The 23,947-nt window shown below is 49.5% G+C and overlaps 1 protein-coding gene across 2 annotated transcripts; it reads left to right on the forward strand.

Annotated features, from left to right (window-relative positions):
* Nucleotides 1–593: 593 nt before the first annotated feature.
* Nucleotides 594–23,807, forward strand: SHISA5 (shisa family member 5). Of its 2 annotated transcripts, XM_069561788.1 has the most exons (6): nucleotides 594–1,254; nucleotides 4,431–4,590; nucleotides 16,223–16,273; nucleotides 22,184–22,299; nucleotides 22,441–22,617; nucleotides 22,698–23,807. In XM_069561788.1, exons 1-6 carry the CDS (start codon nucleotides 1,197–1,199, stop codon nucleotides 22,775–22,777), a joined length of 642 nt encoding a protein of 213 aa, XP_069417889.1. In that variant the 5' UTR covers nucleotides 594–1,196; the 3' UTR covers nucleotides 22,778–23,807. The 2 variants fall into 2 exon arrangements, with proteins under 2 accessions (XP_069417889.1, XP_069417890.1); XM_069561789.1 differs by lacking the exons at nucleotides 594–1,254; nucleotides 4,431–4,590; nucleotides 16,223–16,273 and adding an exon at nucleotides 20,515–20,670.
* The last annotated feature ends 140 nt before the right edge of the window (nucleotides 23,808–23,947 follow it).

The following is a 23,947-nucleotide window of genomic DNA, read 5'->3' on the forward strand; positions in this document are numbered from 1 at the left end:
TAGCTGCTCCACAGCATGTGAGATCTTCCCAGATCCGGGATCAGACTAGTGTCTCCTGCATCGCGGTGGCTTCTTTACTGCCGAGCCACCAGGGAAGCCCCTCCACAAAGTGTTTTCAAAGGCCAGGTGAAGGTCAGAATCGCAGGATATGTGATCAGCACACGTGCAGCTCGGATTGATGGATGGTGAGGTAACAGGGTGGCCTCACAGGTGTTAACCATCCTGGGGCTACCTGACCATCAAGTGGTTACTTTCTTCCATTTGGTGGTAGTTTTAGCAACTATAAAACAGCTCAGGAAATGTGGATCAGATAGTATTACCTAGGTGCTTCTGAGAGGAGCGACGCAGCGGAGGACATGGGGAAGAGGTCTGTGCTGGGAAGTCTCCGTAGGGTCCTGTTCCTTTCCATCCTAACCCACAGTGAGGGGGCAGTCAGCCGGGGCCCCACCTCAGGTGCCCTGTGAGAGCCCAGTGCTCTGGCAGCCGGCAAGGATTTGGGCCACCTGGCCCAACCCTGAGGCAGGTCGTGGCCCACAGTGTGTCTGGAAGCAGCTAGTTCTTTTCCCTCAGGCTGAGCCAGCCCAGCCAGGCGTGCCCTGAGGCAGGCGGTGATCCTGCCTGGCGGCAGGGTGAGGAGACCTCCGGGATAGGGGTGTCACCCCTGGCAGCAGGGCGATGGAGTGTCCTCAGAGGTGGGGTCCCCCGGAAGCCCCGGATCTAGGCTTTCAGAAGGGAACCTGTGTCTCTTAGGCGCCTACTGTGTGCGGAGGTCTGCTCTGGGCGCCGTCTTGGCCCAGAGCTACCTGAGGACCGAGGATGCCCCTGGCAGGTGGGGAACCGGAGGGTTTAGCCCGCAGCGCCCAACGGGCGCTCAAGTGTTAGGAAGTGATCCCCGCGAAGACCCCTCTGCGGACCCGAGGGCGGGGGCGCGCAAGGGCCAGAGTGAAGGCAACTTGGGTGGTCGCCTGCGTCCGGGAGCCTGTCTCCTGCGGGGCCGACCCCGGACGCGTCCCAGGCCCCGAGGCTGGGAGGGGCGTCCGCTTCCCCTCCTCCCGTCCCTCCTCTCGCCCCCGGGCGGGGTTCCCGGAACGGCCGGGGCGGGGCGTGGAAGCCAGCGGCCGCGCGGGTCGCTGAGGTTTGCGGCCACAGCGGGGCCGTCTGTCGGTCCGTCCGTCCGTCCCCCTGCGCTCCCAGCCATGGCCGCGCCCCGCATCCTGCTGCTCTTGCTGCTGTTGCTCCCGGCGCCTGAGGGAGGTGAGTCTTGGCGGGTGGTGGGGAGTTCGTCCCGGGCAGGCAAGGGAGGCGGCCATGTCCGCGCCGTCCCTGGTTGCAAGCCCAGGCGGCGCCGTCCCCCGAGGGACCCCAACGGAGCCTCATAACCCCGAGGCAGTGTGCGGACCCCACGACTGGTCTGTCCTCCACCCCAGCCTCCCTCCCATCTGCACTGACACTGCCCAGACCCCGGGCATCTGCCGTCATTGTTCTGCCCTGGCATGGTGGTGGTGGCTGCGGGGGAGGTCTGTCCTCAAGGGTCCCAAGGGCTTGCCTTCTCAGAGGCTGGGGTGGGATTTCCTGCCTGGCCTTAGGGAGGGGTGGTGGCCGCAGGGAGGCCTGGCCCCTGCATCTGAGGCCTTCCCTGGCCTCAGTTTATTGGCTGGGAGCCTCCCCCTTCTGCCTCCATTGCCCTGGCCGTCCTGGAGACCACTCAGGCTGGTCCCCAAGGTTGGATGAGACACTTAACTGTTGTAGGTTGATTGTAGACTGATGAATCCCAGATGGTGGAGGCCCGGATGGGGAACTTTTAAAGGTAGGGAAGTAGAAGAGTGCCCTCCCCTTGCCCCACCCGTCTCCCTAGGAAGCTGAAGATCCTTCTGGGGTGGGTGTTTTTCTCCAAGGGAAGGACTTTGTTTCCTTGGGACTGAGAGGAATCTGGAGGGCTTGGGGTGGGAAGTTCCAGTGAGGACTGGAGACTCTGGTTCAGAGTGTCTGGGGTTCAGAAGAACATTTGTGTCGTGGACTTTTGGCTCAAACACTCAACCTGTCTGTGTCTTAGAAGCTTGGGCTGGGCTGAGGCTGATAAGTCTGTAAAAGGAGGTAGGTTACCTGAGCTACCCAGTAGGATGGGCTGTGCTGGCCTTATCTGTGGCCAGGTGGATGGCTGGCTGGGTTGCACCTGTTGGTGGGCCCACCCTCTGCCCTGCAGCTTTGCCGAGAGCCTACCACCTAGTTGACCCTTCTCAAGGAGGTCAGTCAATGCCTCTGTCTTTGGACCTTGCTCCACCAGTGGCCCCAGGGTGCTTGACACTGTTGGGATGGAAAGATTTCCTCTTGTCCTGTAGGTTCTTTGGCTGGTTTACTAATTACACTGACGTAAGACAAATGAACAGGAGAGAAAAACAAATGTTTAAAGACATTCCAGTTATATCTCTGGAATGCATGAGCGATCCAAGGAAACTGAGTAACTTGCTCAAATGGTGGACTAGGTCTTCCCTGTAGCTCAAACGGTAAAGAATCTGCCTGCAATCCAGGAGACCCAGGTTCGATCCCTGGGTCTGGAAGATCCTCTGGAAAAGGGAATGGTAATCCACTCTGTATTCTTGCCTGGAGAATCCAGTGGACGGAGGAAGGAGCCTGGCTGGCTACAGTCCATGGGGTCACAAAGAGTCGGACATGACTAACACTACCACTACACTTCCGGTATGCATGGGAGACCCAAGGAACCAGTAACTTGCCTAAATGGTGCCTCACTTTGAATGCTGTCTTGAACTAAAGGCGAAAGAGTCACGATATTGGGAGTCATGAGGAAAAACCCAGTAAAGAAGGGGTAAAATTGTTACACAGATTGAAATCTGTGCCTGCAGCCTTGATAGGTTTCTGGAGATATGGTCCTTACCCTCTTCCTAGTACGGCAGTGAAGTTCCTTCGTTTCTTTTGTGATCCCCATGAACTGCAGCCTGCCAGGTTCCTCTGTCCATGGGATTTCCCAGGCCAGAATACTGGAGTGGGTTGCCATTCCCTTCTCCAGAGGATCTTCCCTGCAATTGCAGGTGGATTCTTTACCACTGAGCCCACAAATGGAGGTTTCCTTTATACTTGCAAATGTCTGTTACAAAAGGGTAACTCCTACTCATTTTCAGAGCTTCTCCTTTGTCTGCAATTTCTCAAAAATAAACTGCTGAAAATCCATCCTTAGCCCAAAGAGGAATGTTTGGGAGTGGCAAATACACTGACCAGGCTGGGTCTCCAGATGCTGCCCGCTGCTCTGGGGGTGAGGTCAGACAGGGTTCTTAGAGTCCTGGTGCTGTGCCAGGACTTTCTACCTCAGGGTTTATCATCAGGATCATCCCCAGTCTACCACAGCTGTCTGGGCCTTGCTGGACTGGGTGTTCCATTTAGGGTCTGTCAGGGTGGCATTCAGGACTGTTCTCTCCTGCTGGTGGACACCAGATCTGTGCTGATGTAGCCCAAGGATGCTGGGAACATTTGGCTGTAGCAGCTTCCTGGAAGTCGGCAAACTGTGGTCTATTTCCACACCTGTCAGCCAGGTGTACTTAGATCCCAGCTCTGGCTAAGAGCCGTGTAATGGTTTTGGGGCTCCACATGGTGCTTGGCTACTGAGGGCGTGGACATTTCCTAGCCGCCTGCTGCAGGCCCAGCAGCAGTGCTGGGACACCACCCGGACACTTCTGTGGTGGGAGTGACTGTAGCCGATGGTGAACTGGTCAGGAGACAGCCTGCTGTAAGGCTATGGTCTGTAAGCGCTGGCCCCTGGAGTCGGAGTTTTCAGCCGGGGCCGAGGCTGCCATGGCTGAGAGGTGGGGACAGAACGTGAGGATTAAGAACAGCTCAGTCCACTCTGTGCTTCCAGTGCAGGGGCGTGGGTTCGAACCCTGGTCGGGGAAGTAAGATCCCACATGCCATGTGGCATGGCCCAAAAGAAGAAGAAAGAATGTGTCAGTCTAGTCCCTAGCTGTAGGGGGGACTGCTTTTTTGGGGTGTGACTGCTGGGCTTGGGTGGCTCCCATAGAAGGGGGCCTAGAGGAAGACTTCGATGGGTAAGTTGATTTGAAGGTGGAGGATGGGGTGACTTTTAAGGTCCTTTGTAGTCTGGATGCTGCTTTGTGGAGCCTGGGCTTGATCCCCTGGCTTGAGGCTGAGGAGTGGCCGAGTCAGACCCACATGTAGAAAGTTCACCATCCCATCTGGAGGGCAAGTGGACTGATGGGAGAGGGAGGGGGCCCAGGTGGGTGCCTCTGCTGTGGCCTATGGGAGAGGGTGAGGCTGGTTGGGGCAGTGGCCAGAGGATGCTGCGGAGATGGCCCGGCTGGCTCTGGCCTGCTGGCCTTGCTGGGGAAGGGGCGGTGTGGGTTGGGACAGGGCTGAAGGCTGGCCCCGTGGCCACCAGTGAACAGTGTTTTTATGTGTTCCAGCCCAGAGTCAGCGGTGTAGGACTTCCCCTGGGCTCAAAGTCGACGCTGATTTGGTCTGTCCTGATTTCTGCTGCGGCCACTGTTACAACCAGTACTGTTGCTCGGACGTGTCGAAGCAGGTTGTGTGGACAGACAAAGATTGCCAAGCCCCGGAGGCCAGGTGAGTGCACCTGAGGTCACAGGTGGGCGGCCTGCGCCTGTCCAGCCAGCCTGTCAGTCCTCTTGAGATGATGCTGGAGCACTCACTGGACTGCCCTGGACCTTCTGTTCCTGTGATCCCTTGCGCCTCCCCCAGCCTCGAGTGCTGAGCAGGTTTCTCAGGGGTTGGTGGCCTCAGCCAGCCCTGTGGCTTACCCCTGGGTGTGTACCAGCATGTCCTCAGGGTGGGCCCCTTGTGCGAGTGTATCCCGCAGCGTGCATGCACCTGGTGGGGGTTGTATGTGATTTGTGCAGGACTCTGTGTATCCCACTGTGGGCCATACCTGTGTTTTCTTGCCATGGCCCATGGATTTACATTGTCTCTGGGGTTTAAACTGTTTTGTAGGCAGGAACCAAGGGGCTCCCATCTGTGTCTTCCTTTGTCATTCTTCGTGTTTCTTGTGTTTGGCCCCAGAGAGTTGAGGTGGTCACACTCCTCAGCTCATGGCAAGTGATCATTGTTGGTTTGGGCAAGTCCAAACCCCCATCGTCTTACACATCTTAGTTAATCATCCATGACCATTGCATCCCCTTCGTATTCCATAGGCAGCCGGTCAGTCTGTTGTGTTCTTTCATTTGTGTGTGTTGCAAAGTTTATAGTCTGTGGGCAAAATGAACCCCCTTACTTTTTATTCTAAATTTTCATTTATTTATTTTTGGCTGTGCTGGGTTTTCATTGCAGTGCACGGGACTTTTTTTTCACTGTGGTTAGTGGGGGCTACTCTCTAGGTGCAATGTGAGGGCTTCCCAGTCTGGTGGCTTCTCTTGTTGCAGAGCATGGGCCCTAGGGCATGGGGGCTTCAGTAGTTGGGATTCCTGGGCTCTAGAGCCAAGACCCAAGAGTTGTGGTACATGGGCTTAGCTGCTCTGAGGCATGGGGGATATTCCCAGACCAGAGATTGAACCTGTGTCCCCTGCATTGGCAGGTAAATTCTTATCCACTGCACCACCAGGGAAGAGGACTGCAAAATCTATTCTGATAGCTTTAAAAAACAGGAAGATTTATTCCATTGAAGTTTATGGTAATTATTGGATTTCTGGGATTGTATTCAATATTTGCTGTCTTATTTTGTGCTTTATATTTGTCTCCTCTCTTCTAAATTTCTTTCTTTCTCACTTACTGTATTGCCTTTTTTTTAATTCCATTTTTTCTTCTACTGTTTACTTCTTTTTCAATTTGTATGCTTTCATTGTTTTTTTCTTGCCTTATCACACGGGTCAGAATCTCCAGTACAATGATGAAAAAAGTGAGAACAAGAACAAAAAGTATTAAGAGACATCCTTGTCTTGTTCTCAGCTTCAGGGAGAAAGCATTCACTATTAGGTATGTAAGCTGTGGTCTTTCCATACCTGCTCTTTATCAGGTGGAGGAAATTCCTTTCTGTTCCTAGTTTCCTTGGAGTTTTAATCCTGAAGTAAGTTTGAATTTTGTTAAGTATTTTCCTGCATCTTTAGAGATAATTAGTTGATTTTTCTATTTTTATTCTGTTAATATGGTAAATTACATTCATCTCATTCTTAAGAAATATTTTCTCTGAGCTGGATTTAAGTTGATGTTTTTTTTCTCTGGCTTCTATTATCTCTGTAGAGATACCAGTTCAATAGTCAGTTGTCCAGCATTTAAAAAAAAATCTTTTTTCTTCCCCTTTGACAGATTTATAAGATTATTTTTGTTCTGGTTTTTGGTGTTCTTCAGTTACACCATGATATATTGAAGTATAGATTTATTTTTATGAGTTTTTTTTTGATGGAGACCATTTTTTAAAAATCTTTATTGAATTTGTTACAGTATTATTGCTTTTATTTTATGCTTTGGTTTTTTGTGAGATCTTGCCTTCCCAACCAGGGATCTAACCTGCTCCCTCTGCATTGGAAGGCAAAGTCTTAACCACTGGACTGCTAGGGAAGTCCCTAGATTTCTTTTTATTTATGCTGTTGTGGATTTGGTGAGCTTCTTAAATCTGTGGTTTAGTGTCTTTCATTAGTTCTAGAAAATTCTCTGCTACTCTTCAATATTAGCCTTCCTTCTTTCCTTCTGGAACTCCATTTAGACATGCTGCATCTTCACAGCTTGTCTGTCTCTTCCATAGTTTTGTCTCTGTATTGCATTCCAGACTATATCTTTTAGCCTTTTAGTTAATTTAATTCTTCATATATGTTTAATCTGCTATTAAGCTGATTCCTTGAAGTTGTTTTTTTATTCTGTTGTAACATAAAATTCACATGCAGAAAAAGTACATTAAAATAAATGTACAGCTCAGTGATTTATCATAAAGCAAATATCTACATAACCACTATTCAGGTCCAGACAGCAGAAGTCTCCTTGAGCTCACTCTCAATCACTGTCTCTCATCCCTCTAAGAAAGTGTTGATTCTAGCTGTTATATAGCTTTGCTTTTCTTTAGAGTTATAATACCCAAATATGCATCTCTAAGTTCTACAGCTTAGTTAGGTTTTTTTTGGTTTTTTTTTTAGTGTTTATTTTTATTTTATTTATTTGTCTGCATCAGGTCTTGGTTGGCTGAGTCTTAGTTGCACCATGAGGGATCTTTTTATGCGGCATGCAAACTCTTAGTTGTGGCATGTGGGATCTGGTTCCCTGACCAGGGATCAAACCCAGGCTTCCTGCGTTAGGAGCGTGGAGTCTTAGCTGCAGGACCACCAGGGAAGTCCCTATAGTATAGTTTTTATTGGGGTTGGAGGCAGTATATATCATGCATTCATAAAAGTACACAAATATAAAGCATACAGCTCAGTGAATTATTGAAATTTAAACACATTCAGCTCCACGAAACCACCACCTGTCTGGGGCAAGAACTGACACATCATGGAATCTTGGAAACCCCCTCAGGTTACTTCCCAATCAGTATGCCCTCTGTTATCCCCAACCGTAACATTGAGCTGCTCTGTTACTCAACACACACAGACGTCATATGTACGTGACATCATACATCTATTTCTTATCTGGTTTCTTTCACCATGTGAGTTTCATCCGTCCTGTGGTGTCCATTTCCATTGGTGTATGTTAGGTTTTTATACCACAGTTGATCCCTTGTAATGTTGGTGGACATCTGGATTGTTTCTTTTTTGGGGAGGGGTATTGCAAATAGTGCAGCTCTGAGCATCTTTGTACATATCTTTTGGTGCACATGTATATGCATTTCTGTTACTTTGTAACTGATTTTTATTTGTTCATTTTTTTCTTGGCTGTGCTGGGTCTTCCTTGCTGTGTGGACCCCTCCTCTAGTTGCAGTGGCGAGTGGGGGCTATTCTCCAGTTGCATTGCAAGGGCTTCTCGTTGTGGTGGCTTCTCATCGCAGAGCACAGGCTCTAGGCATGTGGGCTGCAGTAGTTGCTGCACGTGGGCTTTGTAATTGTGGCTCCTGGGCTCTAGAGCACAGCCTGAGTAATTGGGGCACACCAGCTTAGTTGCTCCTTGGCATGTGGGATCTTCCTAGACCAGGGATCAAAACTGTGTCTGCTTTGATTTGGCAGGTAAATTCTTTGCCACTGAGCCACCGCAGAAGCCCCTGTATGCTTTAAGTACGCATAGTAGTAGTTGTATAAGTCAGTACAGATCATTTCATTTGTTAATACATCATTGACTAGAGACATACCAATACGTTTTTAGAAAATGATACAATCACTATGTAAAGTGGTTGGAGCTTAAAATTGACCAAGGGTTTATTATATGACTTAGGACTGTTGTTACCATTCACATTTTGCTTTGTTTTTCTTCTAGCCTGTGTATATTATAAACACAAAGTTATTACTGTGAAATTTTCAGTGAAGAAGAATTTTTAGGTGAATTTTATAAAGATACTTTCTCTGACTGTCCAAGCAACATATACTGTAGTGTCTCAGAAAATGATAGTTCTCTCACTCTACAATGACAGGTTTGCTACAGATTGAGTATCCACATGTGTAGATGTCTCTAGGCTCTCTATTACATTATGTTGATTATCCTTGGGCTAAAGCAGACGTATAATTACTGTGTCTTTATATTATGCTTTGATAGTCTTCAATATTGTCTTAGTTATTTTTAGTCTTTTGTATTTCCATGTAAATTTTAGAATCAGCTTCTCAAGAAAACCAGCTTAGATTGCACTGATTTATACTGTTTTTGTAGAATTGACTTTTTACTTGATTGAGTTTTCCAGTCCATCAGCATAGCATATCTGTCCATGTATTTAGGTTTTCTTTCGTTTATTCATTTTTTCTTTTTCTGTTTGGCAGCTCAGTGTGGCTTGTGGAATCATAGTTCCCAACCAGGGATTGAACCCAAGTCCTTGGCAGTGAAAGCATGGAGTCCTAACCCTGGGAATTCCTGGTTTCTGCTATTTTGATAGTGATGCTAAGAACCCTCTTTTATAAAGCTCTGGGTGCCTTTTAAAAGGAATATCTTTCTTGTGGGAAAATATCTGGGAGTAGAAATCCTGAAGCACTGGAGGCATGTGTTCAGTTTTGACAGATACGTCCAGCACTTGTTACCACTTACACTCCTACCAGCCAGATGAGAGCAGTCAGATTTGCTCCACACCCTTTCCAAACTGGGTATTGTAAATGTTTCTTTAAAAATTGATGTATAAGTACATAAATGCTTCATTTGAATCAAGTTTTAATAAATGTATACTTCTCATATTTAACACTTTAGTTAAGATACTGTTTAGTTGCTAAGTCATGTCTGTCTCTTTGCGACCCCATGGACAGTAGCCCATCAGGCTCCTCTGTCCGTAGGATTCTCCAGGCAAGAATACTGGAATAGGTTTCCATTTCCTTCTCCAGGAGATCTTCCCAACCAGGGATTGAACCTGCATTGGCGGGCAGATTCTTTACCACTGAGCCACCAGGGCACCAGGCAGTAAGATACAGATTATTGCTGATTCCTAGAAAGGTTCAGTTTCTGTAGTTTTGCTGGCTGGGTAGTAATATCTGATTGTGTTGTTTTCTTTTAAGATTTCGGTTTTTTGGGACTTCCTGGTGGTCCAGTGGTTAAGAATCTGCCTTCCAATACAGGGGGTGCGGCCTTGATCCCTGGTTGGGGAACTAAGATCTTCCACGTTGCGGGGCAACTAAGCCTGTAGCAACTAAGTGTGCTACAACTAGGACCTGACATGGCCGTATAAATGAAAACTTTTTAAAAAAGATTTCAGCCTTTTGAAATTTATTGAGACTCATTTTATGGCTTAGCATATCCTGTACCTTGGTGAGTGTTTCCGATATATTCTGCGGTTGTTAAGTGTACTCTTTTTAAGTGTCAGTTAGGTCAAATTGTTGATAACAGTGTTTAGATCATTTTTATCCTTATTCGTTTTTGTTATTCTTGTTTTGTTGATTACCAAGAGACTACAGATATGTTTATTCTTTTAGTTCTATCAGTATTTGCTTCATGAGGTCTAATACTTTGTTATTAGCTGCATACATATCTAGGATTGTTTCCATAATAAAATGAATTGCTCATTTTTTTTAATTGCTCATTTTATTATGTCTGATACTCCCTTTATCTCTTGTAATACTATAAATCCCAAAGACAGTATTTTCTTCCCTTTCTTTCTTTTTTAAATTTTATTTAGATTATAGTTGATTTACTAATGTTGTGTTAGTTGCAGATATTCAGCAAAGTGATTCAGTTATACATTCTTTTCCAGATTCTTTACCCATGTAGGGTATTACAGAATATTGAGTAGAGTTGCGTGTGCTGAACAGTAGGTCCTTGTTGGTTGTCTATTTTATATGTAGTGATGTGTATGTTAATTTCAAGTTCCCAATTTGTTCTTCCCACCCTGATTTCCCCTTTGGTAACCATAAGTTTGTTTTTGAAATCTGTGAGTGTGTTTGTTTTGTATATAAGGTTCATTCAGGTTGTTTCCATGCCTTGATATTATAAATAGTCCTGCAGTGAGCATCGGGGTCCATGTATTTTTTTGAATTATGGTTTTTTTCCAGATATGTGCCCAGGAGTGGGAATGCTGGATCATATAGTAGCTCTATTTTTAGTTTTCTTAAGGAACCTCCATACTGTTCTCCATAGTGATTGTCCCAATTTACATTCCCATCGACAGTGTAGGAGGGCTTCCTTTTCGCCACACCCTCTCCAACATTTATTGTTGGTAGACTATGTTTTTGGCCATGGGGCATGTGAGATCTTACTTTCCTGACCAGAGATTGAACCTGTGCCCTTGCGGTGGAAATGCAGGGCTCTCACCCCTAGACCATCAAGAAAGTCCCCCAAATTATTAATTCCATCTTGTTTTTGGCCATACTACACAGCACATGGAACTGCCCTACCCAGGGATAGAACCCATGCCCTCTCCCGTGGAAGCCTGCAGTCAACTCCTGGACCACCAGGGAAATCGCTAGACCTTTCGATGATGTCCATTCTGACTGGTGTGAGGCGATCCCTTGTTGTAGTTTTGATTTGCATTTCTCTATGATGTTGAACATCTTTTCATGTGCTTTTTGGCTATCTGTATGTCTTCTTTAGAGAAATACAGAATTTTTTTCATGGTTATCTGAAAAAAGTTTATACAATTTTAAAGGTTACTTTCCATTATAGTTATTACAAAATATTGGCTATATTCCCCATGTTGTACAATACAACCTTGAGCCTACCTTACATCCAATAGTTTGTACTCCCACGCTTCCACCCCTGTGGTGCCCCTCTCCCATCTCCCCACTGGTAACTACTGCTTTGTTCTTTGTATATGTGAGTCTGCTTCTCTTTTGCTGTATTATCTCGTTTGTTGTATTTTTAGATTCCGCATATAAGTGATATCTTACAGTATTTGACTTTCTTTGACTTATTTCATTTACCATAATGCTGTCCAAGTCCATCCATGGTACCGTAAATGGCAAAATTTCATTCTTTTATGGCTGAGATGGCACCCCACTCCAGTACTCTTGCCTAGAAAATCCCATGGACGGAGGAGTCTTGTAGGCTGCAGTCCATTGGGTTGCGAAAAGTTGGACATGACTGAGCGACCTCACTTTCACTTTTCACTTTCATGCATTAGAGAAGGAAATGGCAACCCACTCCAGTGTTCTTGCCTGGAGAATCCCAGGGACAGGGGAGCCTGGTGGGCTGCTGTCTATGGGGTTGCACAGAGTCGGACACGACTGAAGCGACTTGGCAGCAGCAGCATTCCATTGTGTACATGTATGTGTGCACACACACATGTGTACACACACCACATCTTCATCCATTCGTCTGTGGATGGACACTGGTCGCTTCTATACCTTAGCAATTGTAAATAATGCTGCTATGAACATTGGGGTGCGTGTATCTTTTTAAATTAGTGTTTTTTTTTTTTTTTAATGTATACCCAGGAGTGAAATTGCTGGGTCATATGTTAGTTCTCTTTTCAGGGTTTTTGTTCGCTTATTTTGGCTATGCCAAGTACCATGCAAGATCTTAGTTCCCCAACTGGGGGTAGAACCCCAGCCCTTGGCAGTGAGAGCCCAGAGTCGTAGCCTCTAGACTGCCAGGGAATTACCTATTTTTAATTTTGTGAGAAATCTCCATACTGTTTACCACAGTGGCTATACCAATTCCCAGCAATAGGGCCAAAGAGTTCCCTTTTCTCCGTATCCTTGCCCGCATTTTTTATTTGTGTTCTTTTTGATGATAGCTGTCTGGATTGGTATGAGGCGATATGTCATTGTGGTTTTGATTTGCATTTCCCAAAGACAGTATTTTAATTGTCTTTTTTGCCTTTATCAGTATCTTTATTTTCTCTTCCTTCACGTTTAAGCTTCATCTGAGACATGTTCCTTCTACCTTTCATACAGGTAGACTGGTGTCAAATTTTCTTGGCTTCTGTTTGTTTGAAAATGTCTTTGTTTTACATTCCTTCTTAAAGGATATTTTTCCTGGTATGGATTAATAGGTTGGAAGGTATAAACTTTCAGCAGAGTTCAGCATTTTGAAGCTTTCGTTCCATGGTTTCCTAACGTCTGTTGTTTCTGTTGAGAAATCAGATAATGGTTTTATTATTGCTCCTTTGCCAGTGGCATGTCTTTTTTCTAATTTTTAAGTGTTTTCTCTCATGTTTGGTTTTTACCTAGGTGAGTTGTACCTAGGTGAGTTTTTCTTTGAATTTTTGCTGCTTGGGGCTTAAGATATTTCTGAAATCTGGCTCTGCCAGTTTCGGAAAATTTGCAGCCATTATCTTTTTTTTTGTTTTATCATTTTTGCTAGGAGAAAAATAATTTTAATAGCATGCATACCTCTTTTTAAAGATTGCTTCTACTCCATTCTCACATTTCTTCCTCTGGGACTTTAATTACACATATGTAAGACCTTTTCTTTGAGAGTCCCTTGGACTGCAAGGAGATCCAACCAGTCCATTCTGAAGATCAGTCGTGGGTGTTCTTTGGAAGGAATGATGCTAAAGCTGAAACTCCAGTACTTTGGCCACCTCATGTGAAGAGTTGACTCATTGGAAAAGACTCTGATGCTGGGTGGGATTGGGAGCAGGAGGAGAAAGGGACGACAGAGGATGAGATGGCTGGATGGCATCACTGACTCAATGGACATGAGTTTGGGTGAACTCCGGGAGTTGGTGATGGACAGGGAGGCCTGGCGTGCTGCAATTCATGGGGTCGCAAAGAGTTGGACACAGCTGAGCAACTGAACTGAAGACCTTTTCTACAACTGTCTTCCATATTTCACTTACTGTCTTCTGTATGTACATTTACCATCGTTTTGTGTCTCTAGGCTTTAGTGTATATATATTTGTTTGGGTTTGTCTTCTAGTTGATTGATTATATTTTGAGCTGTCTAATAAGTTACTGATTTTTGCATGATTTTTTAGTTCTAGAATTTTTGTTTCATTTTTGTTCGCAGTTCTCCTAAACTGCTGCTGCTTCTTTCCTTTGATCTCCTTGAACAAAGGTCACAGTCTGAGAATGTCAGTGTTTGGAGCCCCTGTGGATGTTTCTACTGTCAGTTGTTTCCTATTTTCTAATGTTCTCGTGTTCCTGGAAATCATCATCAGTTGTGTGCCAAACATTGTATTTGCAGAATGAATTATAGCCATTTGGAGCTCAGGACTTCCTCCAGGAAGGACTGATAACTGCTTTTGCCAGGGACACGAGCACTCTAAGGTCATCTTGGCCTGATTGCGGAAACTGAGACGAGTAGAAGCTGAGCTCCTTGCTGAGTTTCTCCTTGCTGTTCAGGACCTCAGTGGTTAAGGATCTTCCTGCCACTGATTCATGTCAATGTATGGCAAAAACCACCACAATATTATAAAGTGATTAGCCTCCAATTAAACAAACTAAAAAAAAAAAAAAAAAAGGCAGACTAGAATGAGTAAACATGTGAAACTTTGGGCTAGATACAGAGTTTATATGAAACAGAGAAAAATCTTGATTTATGATCTAAAATATAAAACGATCTTAAAGGCATTTTAAATAAAATTTGAATTAATAATTAAATGAATTTAAACTGTAAGTATGTTAGACCTCAATAAAATAGTTTGGTTTTAAAAACAAAAAAGAAAAAGGAGAATCTACCTGCCCCTGCAGGAGATGAGAGTGCAAGCCCAGGAAGATCCCCAGGAGTAGGAAACGGCAACCCACACCAGTCTTCTTGCCTAGGGAATTGCCCTTCTGAAATAGGCTGGTGCCCCTAGGAGAAAGGGGGCTTTCGATGCCAGGCCCACCTCCATGGAAGTCTCTTCCTGCTCCGCCCCTGCCCCCCTTATCCCAACTTGGTATGCTTTACTCTGTTATTGCTGGCTAAAGCCTGCACACTGGTTTTTTTTGAAAATATTTTTTCCTTAGCTTTACTTGTCCTTCAGATTTAGGATATAGTTATTCCTAATTCTCTTGAATTTTTCTGTTTGTTTCTTTTTTTTTTGAGAATTTTCAAATACATACAAAAGCAGAGAGAATAATAACCCCATATACTCCTTGCTTGCCCCCCTGGTTAGCAATACTCTGCTGCTAATGTTCCACCTACCTCTCACTACTTTGTTTCCTGGGTCTTTTAAAACCAATCCCAGACGTGAAAATGTCTCCTTAAATGTTAGTTTTTTCATCGTACAAGTGAGTCCTTTATTATTATTATTTTTAAAATAATTATTTATTTGACAGCATTGAGTTTAGTTCCATCATGGATGATCTTTTGTTGTGGTGTGTGGGCTCTGTAGCTGCTGTGTGTACTCAGGCTTAGTTGCCCACCACGGCATATGGGATCCTAGTTCCCCGCCCAGGAATAGAACCCATGTCCTGTGCATTGCCAGGCAGATTCTTAACCACTGAACCACCAGGGAAGTCCCAAGTGAGTCCTTTAAAAAGAAATATGATCGTATATCTGGAATACACTTGGCACAATTACCGCAGTTTATTTAATAGCTTTTAATACTAGTCTTCAGTTGCTTTCACCTGTTTCCCAAATGCTTTTTTTGCAGATGGTTTATTTAGTTCAAAGTTACTATTATTTGAGGGGGGGGGGGATGGGATGCTGCGTCACACAGCTTGCAGGATCTTAGTTCCTCTCCTAAGGATTGAACCTCGGGCCACAGCAGTGGAAATGCCAAGTCCTAACCACTGGACCTCCAGGGAACTTCCAGTAACTACTTTTTTAAAAAGCTCTGTTGTACCTATAGTTATTTACCTCTTTTCATTCTGTATTTTTGTCTTGCATCTTTTCTCCTTTTCTTCATTAGTCTGGCCAGAGGCCCACCAACTTTGGTTCTGTTCATCTTCTCTGTTATTTTCTGTGGCTACTATTCTCTTTGATTTTTGCACTTATCTTTGTTAATTCCTTCCTTATTTGGGGAGTTTGTTCTATTACATTTTTCCTATCTTCTTTAGTTTCCTACCATATCACTATCAAAGCTATACATTTCCTTCTAAGAATTCTTTAGCTATGTTTCACCTGTTTTGACCAGTGGTGTTTTTATTTTCATCTGGTTTTACAGATTTCTCAATATCCTCTATGATTTCTTATTTAAGCTACAGCTCTTCTGTTGTAATATGTTGGTTTCTCAAGGTATGAGAGTTTTTGTTCTTAGCATTTTGTTTTGAACTTTATGATGTGGGTCTTTTGTTACTGATTTATAACTTCCTCCCATCGTAGTTGGAGGAAATAATTTGTATGATAGCTGTCTTCTCAGATCTCTTGAGACTGGTTTTGTGGCCCCATATGTGTTAGTGTTTAGTTACTCAGTTGTGTCCGAGTCTTTGTGACCCCATGGACTGTAGCCCAGCAGGCTCCTCTGTCCATGGGCATTCTCCAGGCAAGAGTACTGGAGTGGGTTGCCATTTCCTTCTCCAGGGGATATCTTCCCAACCCAGGGATTGAACCCAGGTCTCCTGGATTGCAGGGTGGATTCTTTACTGTCTGAGCCACCTGGGTGGTCTCTCCGAGAGAATGTCCCGTGTGTGCTTTAGAAGGATGTGTGGCTTTGTAGCCTGAAATCCTGGTGTGTGTGATATCTGTCCTCTGGAGGCCACCAGGGCCCCACCTTTCTGGCCCATTATGGGGTTGGCTTTTATGCATGTTCTGTGCATGTGCTAAGGTTGTGTTTGTTCCTGGTGTGCTGGGTGGGGTGCAGGTGGTTAATTGTGAGATTTCCTCTTTGCAGTGTCCACACTGAAGCGTCCACCTCCATCTTCGACGACGACCCCATGTCCAAGTACGTAACCTGCAGGCTCGGTACATTGTCCCAGCAGAGGTGACGGGGGGCTCAAGAGGGCTTCGGGGACTGCGGCGGCACAGAGTCCTTGGGGTATGGCCCTGGAGAAGCTGTCGCATGTCTGAGCTCCAAGAGCTTTGATTCTTATGTTGGGAAGTTTTCTTCATCATTGTGCTGGGGATTGGGGTGACTGGCTGACAACTGAAACGCTGAGGGTGGAGGTTCACATTGACTTTGGTGATGGTGTGGGCTGTAGGTGTAGGTGATGGGAAGGGGGTGACTGTGATGGGGGTGATAGTGGCAAAAGGTGATAGTGATCAGGTGGTGGCACAGGGAAGAGGTGTTGGCTACAAGGCTGAGTGTGCGGTGATGGCACAGTGATGGTGGGGATAGAGTGATGATGATGATGGTGGCCGTCTGGTACTGGGGCAGGCCTGCGTGTTCGTGTTGATGGTGGAGAGGTTGATGGTAATGGGTGCTGTGGTGGCGTGTAGAAGGGTGACAGGCAGATGTATGATTGTAGGCCGTGAAGTGGCGAAGGGGGACAGTGGCAGGGAGGGGTTGGCATAACGGTGGCAGGGTTGGTGGTGAGGGGGCGTAGTCATGGGGGACACAGGTGTGGTAAAGGTTCTGCGATAACGGATAGTGCAATGTCATCTCACGGTCTGACATCCAGCCAGTGTGGGCCTCTTCCTGGGGAACACCAGAGAGGGCTCGGGGCAGCGCTGGGGTCTGAATGGCGTTTCCCAATGAAGACCACCACTTCCTGGAGGATGACAGGAACGGGTGGGGCGGGTGGGGCAGGCTGTGTGGGAGGCAGCGTGGTTTCCTGGTCTGGCCAGAGGGAGGCTGGGCTAGTGGGAAGTGGCTGAGGGAGGGGCCAGGGTGGGGTGCCCTGCTCTCTGCCCTGCTCGAGGATCCAGGTCAGAGAACGAATGGGGTTCACATGAAGGGCTTGGGTTTGGGTGGGATCGAGTGTGTTGAGGGTCAGTGACATTTGAAGAATGGCTGTAGGAGGCGCTGAGAGAGAGGGTTCAGAGAAGGGCAGGAAAGAGTAAGGTGGCCTGGTTGGTGAATGAGCATTGGGCGCTGTGTGAGAAACGTGGATTCCACATCACAGAACAAGATCCCCCGGGAGCAGAGGAGACGTGGGTTCCTGGGGGAAGCTCGAGGGCACCCTCCCTGCCTTTCTCGAGGTGCCTGAGCCTGCAGCCTTCCCACTGGGCCATCTTGCCTGTCCGCTGGGAGGATCCTTTTCCCCTCTCTGGGCCTTCTCCCCATCCTGCCCCACCTCTCCTCTGCTTCTGAGCGGAGCCCCAGCATGGCATCCAGCGCCTGCCTTACAGGGTTGAGGCTCCAGGAGCAGGTACTGGGAGGGGCCGTGTCTCCTTTGGGTGCCCCCTTGACCACCCATCAGGGGCCACCCTCTCGGGTGAGCATTTGTGTGCTGCCTCCTCGGCCGGGGGCACCGTTGATTGTCCACTGGCACGGTGGTTCCTTGGGGTGCTCCAGCCCTGTTTGGAAGCTTCTGAGAATGCTCCGCAGCGGAAGGACCCGATGTGCTGAGGGGTTCTGGGCCAACTCCACCCTCTCCCCACCTCTGCCCCTCCTTCTTCATTCTTGGTCCGCCCCCACCCCGGCTTTTCCTCTGGGCAACTCCCTGGGTTCCCCAAGAACAAGGCAGCAGGTCGGAGCACAGCAGTGCAGGTGAGACTCCATCTGCCTTCAGAACCTAGGCTCTCTCTGTGCTCCCCACAGAGTGGACATGCTATCGGTGGGTCTTCCTGCCGCTTTAGTAGGTGACTCCTGTCCTGCCCTGCTGATGCTCAGTGGCTGGTCCATGTAGTCCCCCCCCCGACCCCTGAGCTTTCTTGGTTCCCCATCATGGTCCTTTTGGGTCCTAATGTCATTGTCCCTTCTCAGCTCCTTTCATTCACAGGATCATCCAGCAGGAATGGTGTGTTTTGAAGCACCTGAGTGGTGGAAGCTCTGGCTGCGGGCCCCAGGCTGGTCACTGCTGACCCTCCATGCCGGCTCTGCCATGAGAATACACTAGGAAGGCAGGGAGGTCTGGTAGCTGAGGCATGGGCATGGCCAGCCTGTGTTAGTTCTGGGCCCTCACAGCACCTTTCCCTCAGTTCTTATACCCACTGGGTCACGGCCACGTGCTGCCTGGCCAGTGTGCTGGTGGGAATGCTGGTGTCCAGCTCGAGATGGCCCTTTCACTGCTGGGACAGTGGGGGTCTTTGGGCTCCTAGAGACCTTCCCATTCAGCCCTGCTGCAAGCTCCTTGCCTGGGCTCTTGCTCCCCTGGCCTTCTGTCCCTTCCTTCCTAGGCCGACTCTCGCCTTCTGAACTTGACCTTTGGGCTCCTTGACCTCTGGGGGGTAGTTAGCCTCAGCCTTCAGAGGTGTGATTCTGTTCGTATGGTGGCTTTGTTGGGGCCATGGATCCCTGCCCCACTGTGTAGTCACCCCTCATATATTGCTGTTCCTCGGGGCATCAGGCCTTGCTGTCCCACCTGGGATCCCTGAGTGACTTGATTCACTGGTCAGATACTTCCTGAGCACCCGCTGTCTTGGCCAGGCATTGGAGACAGTGATGGCTCAGGGCTGGCTGCAGTCTGTGCCTCTGTGAATCCATAGGCTGGAGGCAAGATGCACGGTAATCCAGTGCTCACGCAGTCCAAAGGAGTGTGTGTTGATAAACTGAAGTAGCCAGGCAATTGATTCTGTAAGAGCATGTATCAAGGAGTCTGACCTTTTCTGCATGATCAGGGGCGGTGTCCTACAGGCAGTGAAGTTTTGATCTGAGAACTGAAAAGTGACCAAGAATGAATTGTATAGGGATGGGAGGAAAAGAGCCAGTGGGGTGGTTTTGTAGGAAGAACTGCCTGTATGAAGGCCCTGAGGGAAGACGGAGCACACAGTGCTTCCAGAAGCTAACAGGAGGGCTTCCCGGTGGCCTTGTGGTAAAGACTGTGCGTCCACTGCAGGGGGTGCAGGTTCAATCCCTCGTCGAGGAACTAAGATCCCACATGCTACATGGCACAGCCAAACAGAAAAAGCTGAAAGGAGGGTGATGTGGCTGGATCATACAGGAGGGAGGGTGGGAGTCCCCCCAGCCACACAGGGAGTTTTATTTTATTTAGACTTAAAAAAAATAAATTTTATTTATTTATGGCTGTGCCTGGTCTTCGCCGATGCTCGCGCTTTTCTCTAGTGGTGGGAAACGGGCTGCCCTCTAGCTGCGGGCATGGGATCCTCACTGCCGTGACTTCTGTTGTGGAGCGCGGGCCCCGGGGCACATGGGCTTCAGTAGTGCCTCCCGGGCCTTGGAGCACAGGCTCAGTAGTTGTGGTGCCCGGGCCTAGTTGCTCCGTGGCGTGTGGGGTCTTCCTGGATCAGGGGTCCAACCTGTGTCTCCTGCATCAGCAGGCAGAGTCTTTACCACTGAGCCACCAGGAAAGCCCTTTATTTAGACTTTTAATTGAAGATGGACATTTGCTTTGTTGTGTTACTCTCTGATGAGACAAATGCTGGATTTTTTTCCCTCTCTTATCACACTATTAGTTATTAGTGTTAGTCACTCAGTCGTATCTGACACTTTGTGACCCCATGGACTGTAGCCTACCAGGCTCCTCTGTCCATGGGATTCTCCAGGCAAGAAAACTGGAGTGGGTTGCCATACCGTCCTCCAGGGGATCTTCCTGACGCGGGGATTGAACCCGGGTCTCCTGCATTGCGGGCAGATTCTTTACCATCTGATTCACCAGGGAAGTCCATTATATATCCTCACAAAGAGAGAAGTACAGATACACACACATTACACAGAGTTTACAAAGAAATTATAAAGCAAATTCCTGCATGATCCCAGGAGCTCCAGGAGCCATGCTAGTCTCTTGAGCAGGAGCAACAAGATCAGACGTGCCAGGCTGGCCACGGGGACTTGGGTGGTTTCAGATTTGAGACCGGCAGCATGCACTGGTGGGAGAAGAGGAGCTGAGGGGAGTGGCCGGCGGGCCCTGGGTCTGCGGGTGGGCTCAGATGGCTGAAGTGCCCACTGAGTGGACGGCTGGAACGGGGCTGGCGGGCTCAGCCAGGCAGAGCAGGAGGGTGGTTGGGGACCCCATGGACAGTGGGGAGGGGAGGCAACTCCGGGAGCTTTTCCCTCCCCCATCCTGGCCCCAGTCTGGAGCGCAGCTGGGGCATCCACCGCAGTGTGTCTTTAAGAGGCTCTGTCCTTCCTGCTTCTGACGTCAGGGCTAGGGAGGGCCCAGGAGATTCGCTTTACTTTTCCTGGAAAGGGGAGGAGATTGAAACTGAGTGGCCTGGGGATGGAATGGGGAAGCCCCCAGGCGCGAGAGGCCCTTGAGTGAAGGCAGAGGCTAACATGGGGTGAGCCTGGGTGCTGGTACTGTGCTGTGTGTTAGATAGAGACGGAAGAGAGGAAGGGAGTGGGAGAGAGAGATTAGAGATTGGTGGGGGCCCTGCAGTCATGTGTCATTCATCGCGCGCGCTTGTGTGTGCGTGTGTGTGTGTGTGTGCGCGTGCGTGTGTGTGCCTGTGTGTGTGTACATGTGTGCACACACACGGGTCTGTGTCTGCATCCTTGGTCAGCAGAGGGCCTGGGAGGAGCTTTCGGGTGAACGGCAGTTACAGGCTCCTCTGCTTAGGCAGGCGGCACCGGCTGACTCCCACTGTTCTGACTTGGGGCCTTGGTCTGGGCCGCACAGTGGCCAGTGGCTCCTGTTTTATGAATGCAATTGGGTATTTTGAGTCTGGGGCGGGAGGGTCTGTCCTTAGTCCATCCCAGAGCTGTGACGTCAGCTGGCCTATGAGATGGAAGACCCTCCACTCAGGGCGGGGAAGCGGGGACATCGTCCCCTCGACCTTCCTCCAGGCCTCAGGGGAGCCTACAGCTCACAGCTCACCAAGCCCCTTCCATGTTTTAATGGAACAGCTGGTTGGTGCAGTTCCCTTTTACTGGAAGGAATACTGCTTGGCCTCTGGGAACGGGAGGACAGCAGGGGGCTGCGGCTGCCCTTGAGAGTCGGCTTTGGTGGATTTCCCGCCCAGGGCCAGCCTTCTCAGGTGGCGGAGTCTCCACTCAGGCCTGGGCCTTGCTGAAGGGCCCGCGTAGGCAGGGAGGCCTCCTCTCGCCTGGCTCTTGGTTGACCCGCCTGCCTGCCCCTCGGGTTGGAGTGAGGGTGTATGAGGACATCTGGCATGGTGCTTGGCACCCCGCAGGCTCACCGTCACTCCAGGGGCCTGCAGCCATACCACTCCCTGCCATCCTGGCCACACTGGTCTCCCCGCTCCTGGAAACTTCTCCCGGTGATTCATTACCTGTGCTTCCTGAGTCATTTTCCCTTCAACCCTTGCCTCCTGTAATGGTCTGTGGGCTCCCAGAGGCCCTGAGTTGGTCTTTCTCACCCACGTCTGAGATTTGGATTCAAGCCACCCTAGGCCTGGCTGGTGGTGGGTACTGGGTGTGCGTGCGCTGCTGGCTCAGTGGAGGCGGACGAGACATGAGTATGGGGGAGGACACCTGAAGAGCTGTCTCCCAAGCTCCTAAGGGGCATCCCGGGGGCAGCCAAGGTCAACCCCATACTTGAGGAGACACTTGAGGGTGGAACAGGGTCCAGCTCCACACCCCCGAAGCGCCTTTATCTGTGTTGCCCATCCTCCTCCAGCTAGAGAGGTGCCATCTGGGAGTGGGTGTGGTGTGGACTGCCGGTCCTGGGTGGGGGCGGGAGGCCCTGGATCTTGACTGGCTTTATTTAGGTTCTTTTTTTTGGCCGTGTGCGGCATGGGGGATCTTTGTTCCCCGACTGGGGATCGAACCCATGGCGCCGGCAGTGGAGGTGTGGGGTCTCGGCCACTGGAGCACTGACTGGCTTTCTGCCAGGTTCGGCACAGTGCTCGCCATCGGGGTGACCCTCTTTGTGATTGGCGTGGTCACCGTTATCATCTGCTGCACCTGCTCCTGCTGCTGTTTGTACAAGATGTGCCGGCGCCCGCAACGTGAGCATCCCCCCCTGCCCCACGGTGACCCCTCGGGGGCAGCACAGACCCGGGCGGTGTGGTGGGCTCGCCAGGGCCCTGGCTGGCCTGAGCTGGAGGGCGGGGCCAGCCTGGCGCTCCTGACCGGGGCTCTCTTTGCAGCGGTTGTGACCACCACCATGGCCACCACGGTGACCCACACCCCTTACTTGCAACCGCCCAGCTACCCTGGACCAACGTACCAGGGCTACCACTCCGTGGTGCCCCAGCCGGGGCTGCCAACAGCACCCTACCCAACCCAGCCCACGGGCCCCCCCGCCTACCACGAGACGATGGCAGGTGAGTACGCCTGCCGACTCCACCATGCCTGACCCTCTGCAGCCACGGCCACAGCTAACTGGTGTCCTCTCTGTTTTCAGGAGATGCAGCCCTGCCCTACCCTGCCAGCCAGCCTCCTTATAATCCGGCCTACATGGAGCCCCCGAAGATAGTCTCTTGAGCACTCCCTGGTGTCTCTGGCTACCAGCTGATCTGTCCTGCGTGTGTGACTGGGTGTGCGGGTGCGGGCCTCTCTCCCCAGGCGTGGTGTGTGTGATGGCGATGAGGGGTGCATGAAGCAGCCCATGGCAGAGTTGCCGGGACCACGTTGTGCTCCCCTCCTCACTTGAGATTATGCTTCCTGGAACCCCACAGAACGGTTCTTTTCTAGCCACCCCAGCGAGACCTGGGGCTGGAGCAGGGATGCTTGTCATACTAGGACAGCTCAGCTTTTGTGTGGGCAGGATGCACCCGTCTTCCGGTTTCTGTGGCATGGCTAGCCGTCTTTGAAGCACTAGAGCCACAGTGCGGGCGAGCGGGTGAGGCTGAGGACTGCAGGTGGGTCTCGATCTTTCCTGTGGCTCCCACAGCCGGGGCCTTGCCCCATGGAGGGTGGGTGGCCTGATTATCTGAACACCTCAGGCGGAGCCTCACCCTTCCTGAAAACTATCTTTCTGGACCCTTCTCGCACCCTTCCTGGGACCACCTGGAGGCCCACACTTACCCATGGTTCTGGTTGCCCCGGTTGGCCCTGGCCCCTTTCACAGGTGGACAGGGCAGCCTCTGACCACTTGTCCACTCAGGTGTCCTCCCTGCAGTGTTTTTATTTTACTGTTCACTAACTATTTTACCTGTTTTCTGTTTCAAAATGTGTGTAATGGCTGCTGTGAGGCTGAAACCGTTGGGTCCTAGAGGGAGACTTCCCCGAGAGGAGAGGGACTCTGAGTTCCTGCTTCTCCATCACCAGCCTCACAGGCTACCCGGCTGCTGGACCCCGGGCCTAGGTGTGTCCTGGCAGCGGGGACACCTGGGTCAAGGTGTCGTCTGGACCAAAGGTGGAGGGGACCCTGAGGGGGCTCCTGTGACCTAGACACATACCTCGGTGTTCCCCGCCCCCTGTCTGTGTCTTACCATGTCGTAGGTTGGGACCTCTTAATGTGTTTGGAGTCTTGGGTCTGCACCCTTGTTTGTAATAAATGCAGATATTTCGAGCTGTTGCCTCCTCTCATTGTAGCCCTGGCTGCTGGGATTGGGGGCAAAGACTCATTTTCTGTGCCCCTGGCCCCAGGTCTCTGAGCGTGGGCAGGAAGCTGTAAGGCCACCACAGCAGGTAGAGGTGAGTGATCGCTCA

Source organism: Ovis canadensis, chromosome 19, assembly GCF_042477335.2.
Source record: "Ovis canadensis isolate MfBH-ARS-UI-01 breed Bighorn chromosome 19, ARS-UI_OviCan_v2, whole genome shotgun sequence".
NCBI classification, from domain to species: domain Eukaryota; kingdom Metazoa; phylum Chordata; class Mammalia; order Artiodactyla; family Bovidae; genus Ovis; species Ovis canadensis.

Coding starts and splice junctions, on each gene's coding strand:
- SHISA5 (XM_069561788.1), top strand. CDS start 1,197: ATGGCCGCGCCCCGCATCCTGCTGCTCTTGCTGCTGTTGCTCCCGGCG. Junction 16,274..22,183: donor GACGACGACCCCATGTCCAA/GTACGTAACCTG, acceptor GCTTTCTGCCAG/GTTCGGCACAGTGCTCGCCA. Junction 22,300..22,440: donor GATGTGCCGGCGCCCGCAAC/GTGAGCATCCCC, acceptor CTCTCTTTGCAG/CGGTTGTGACCACCACCATG.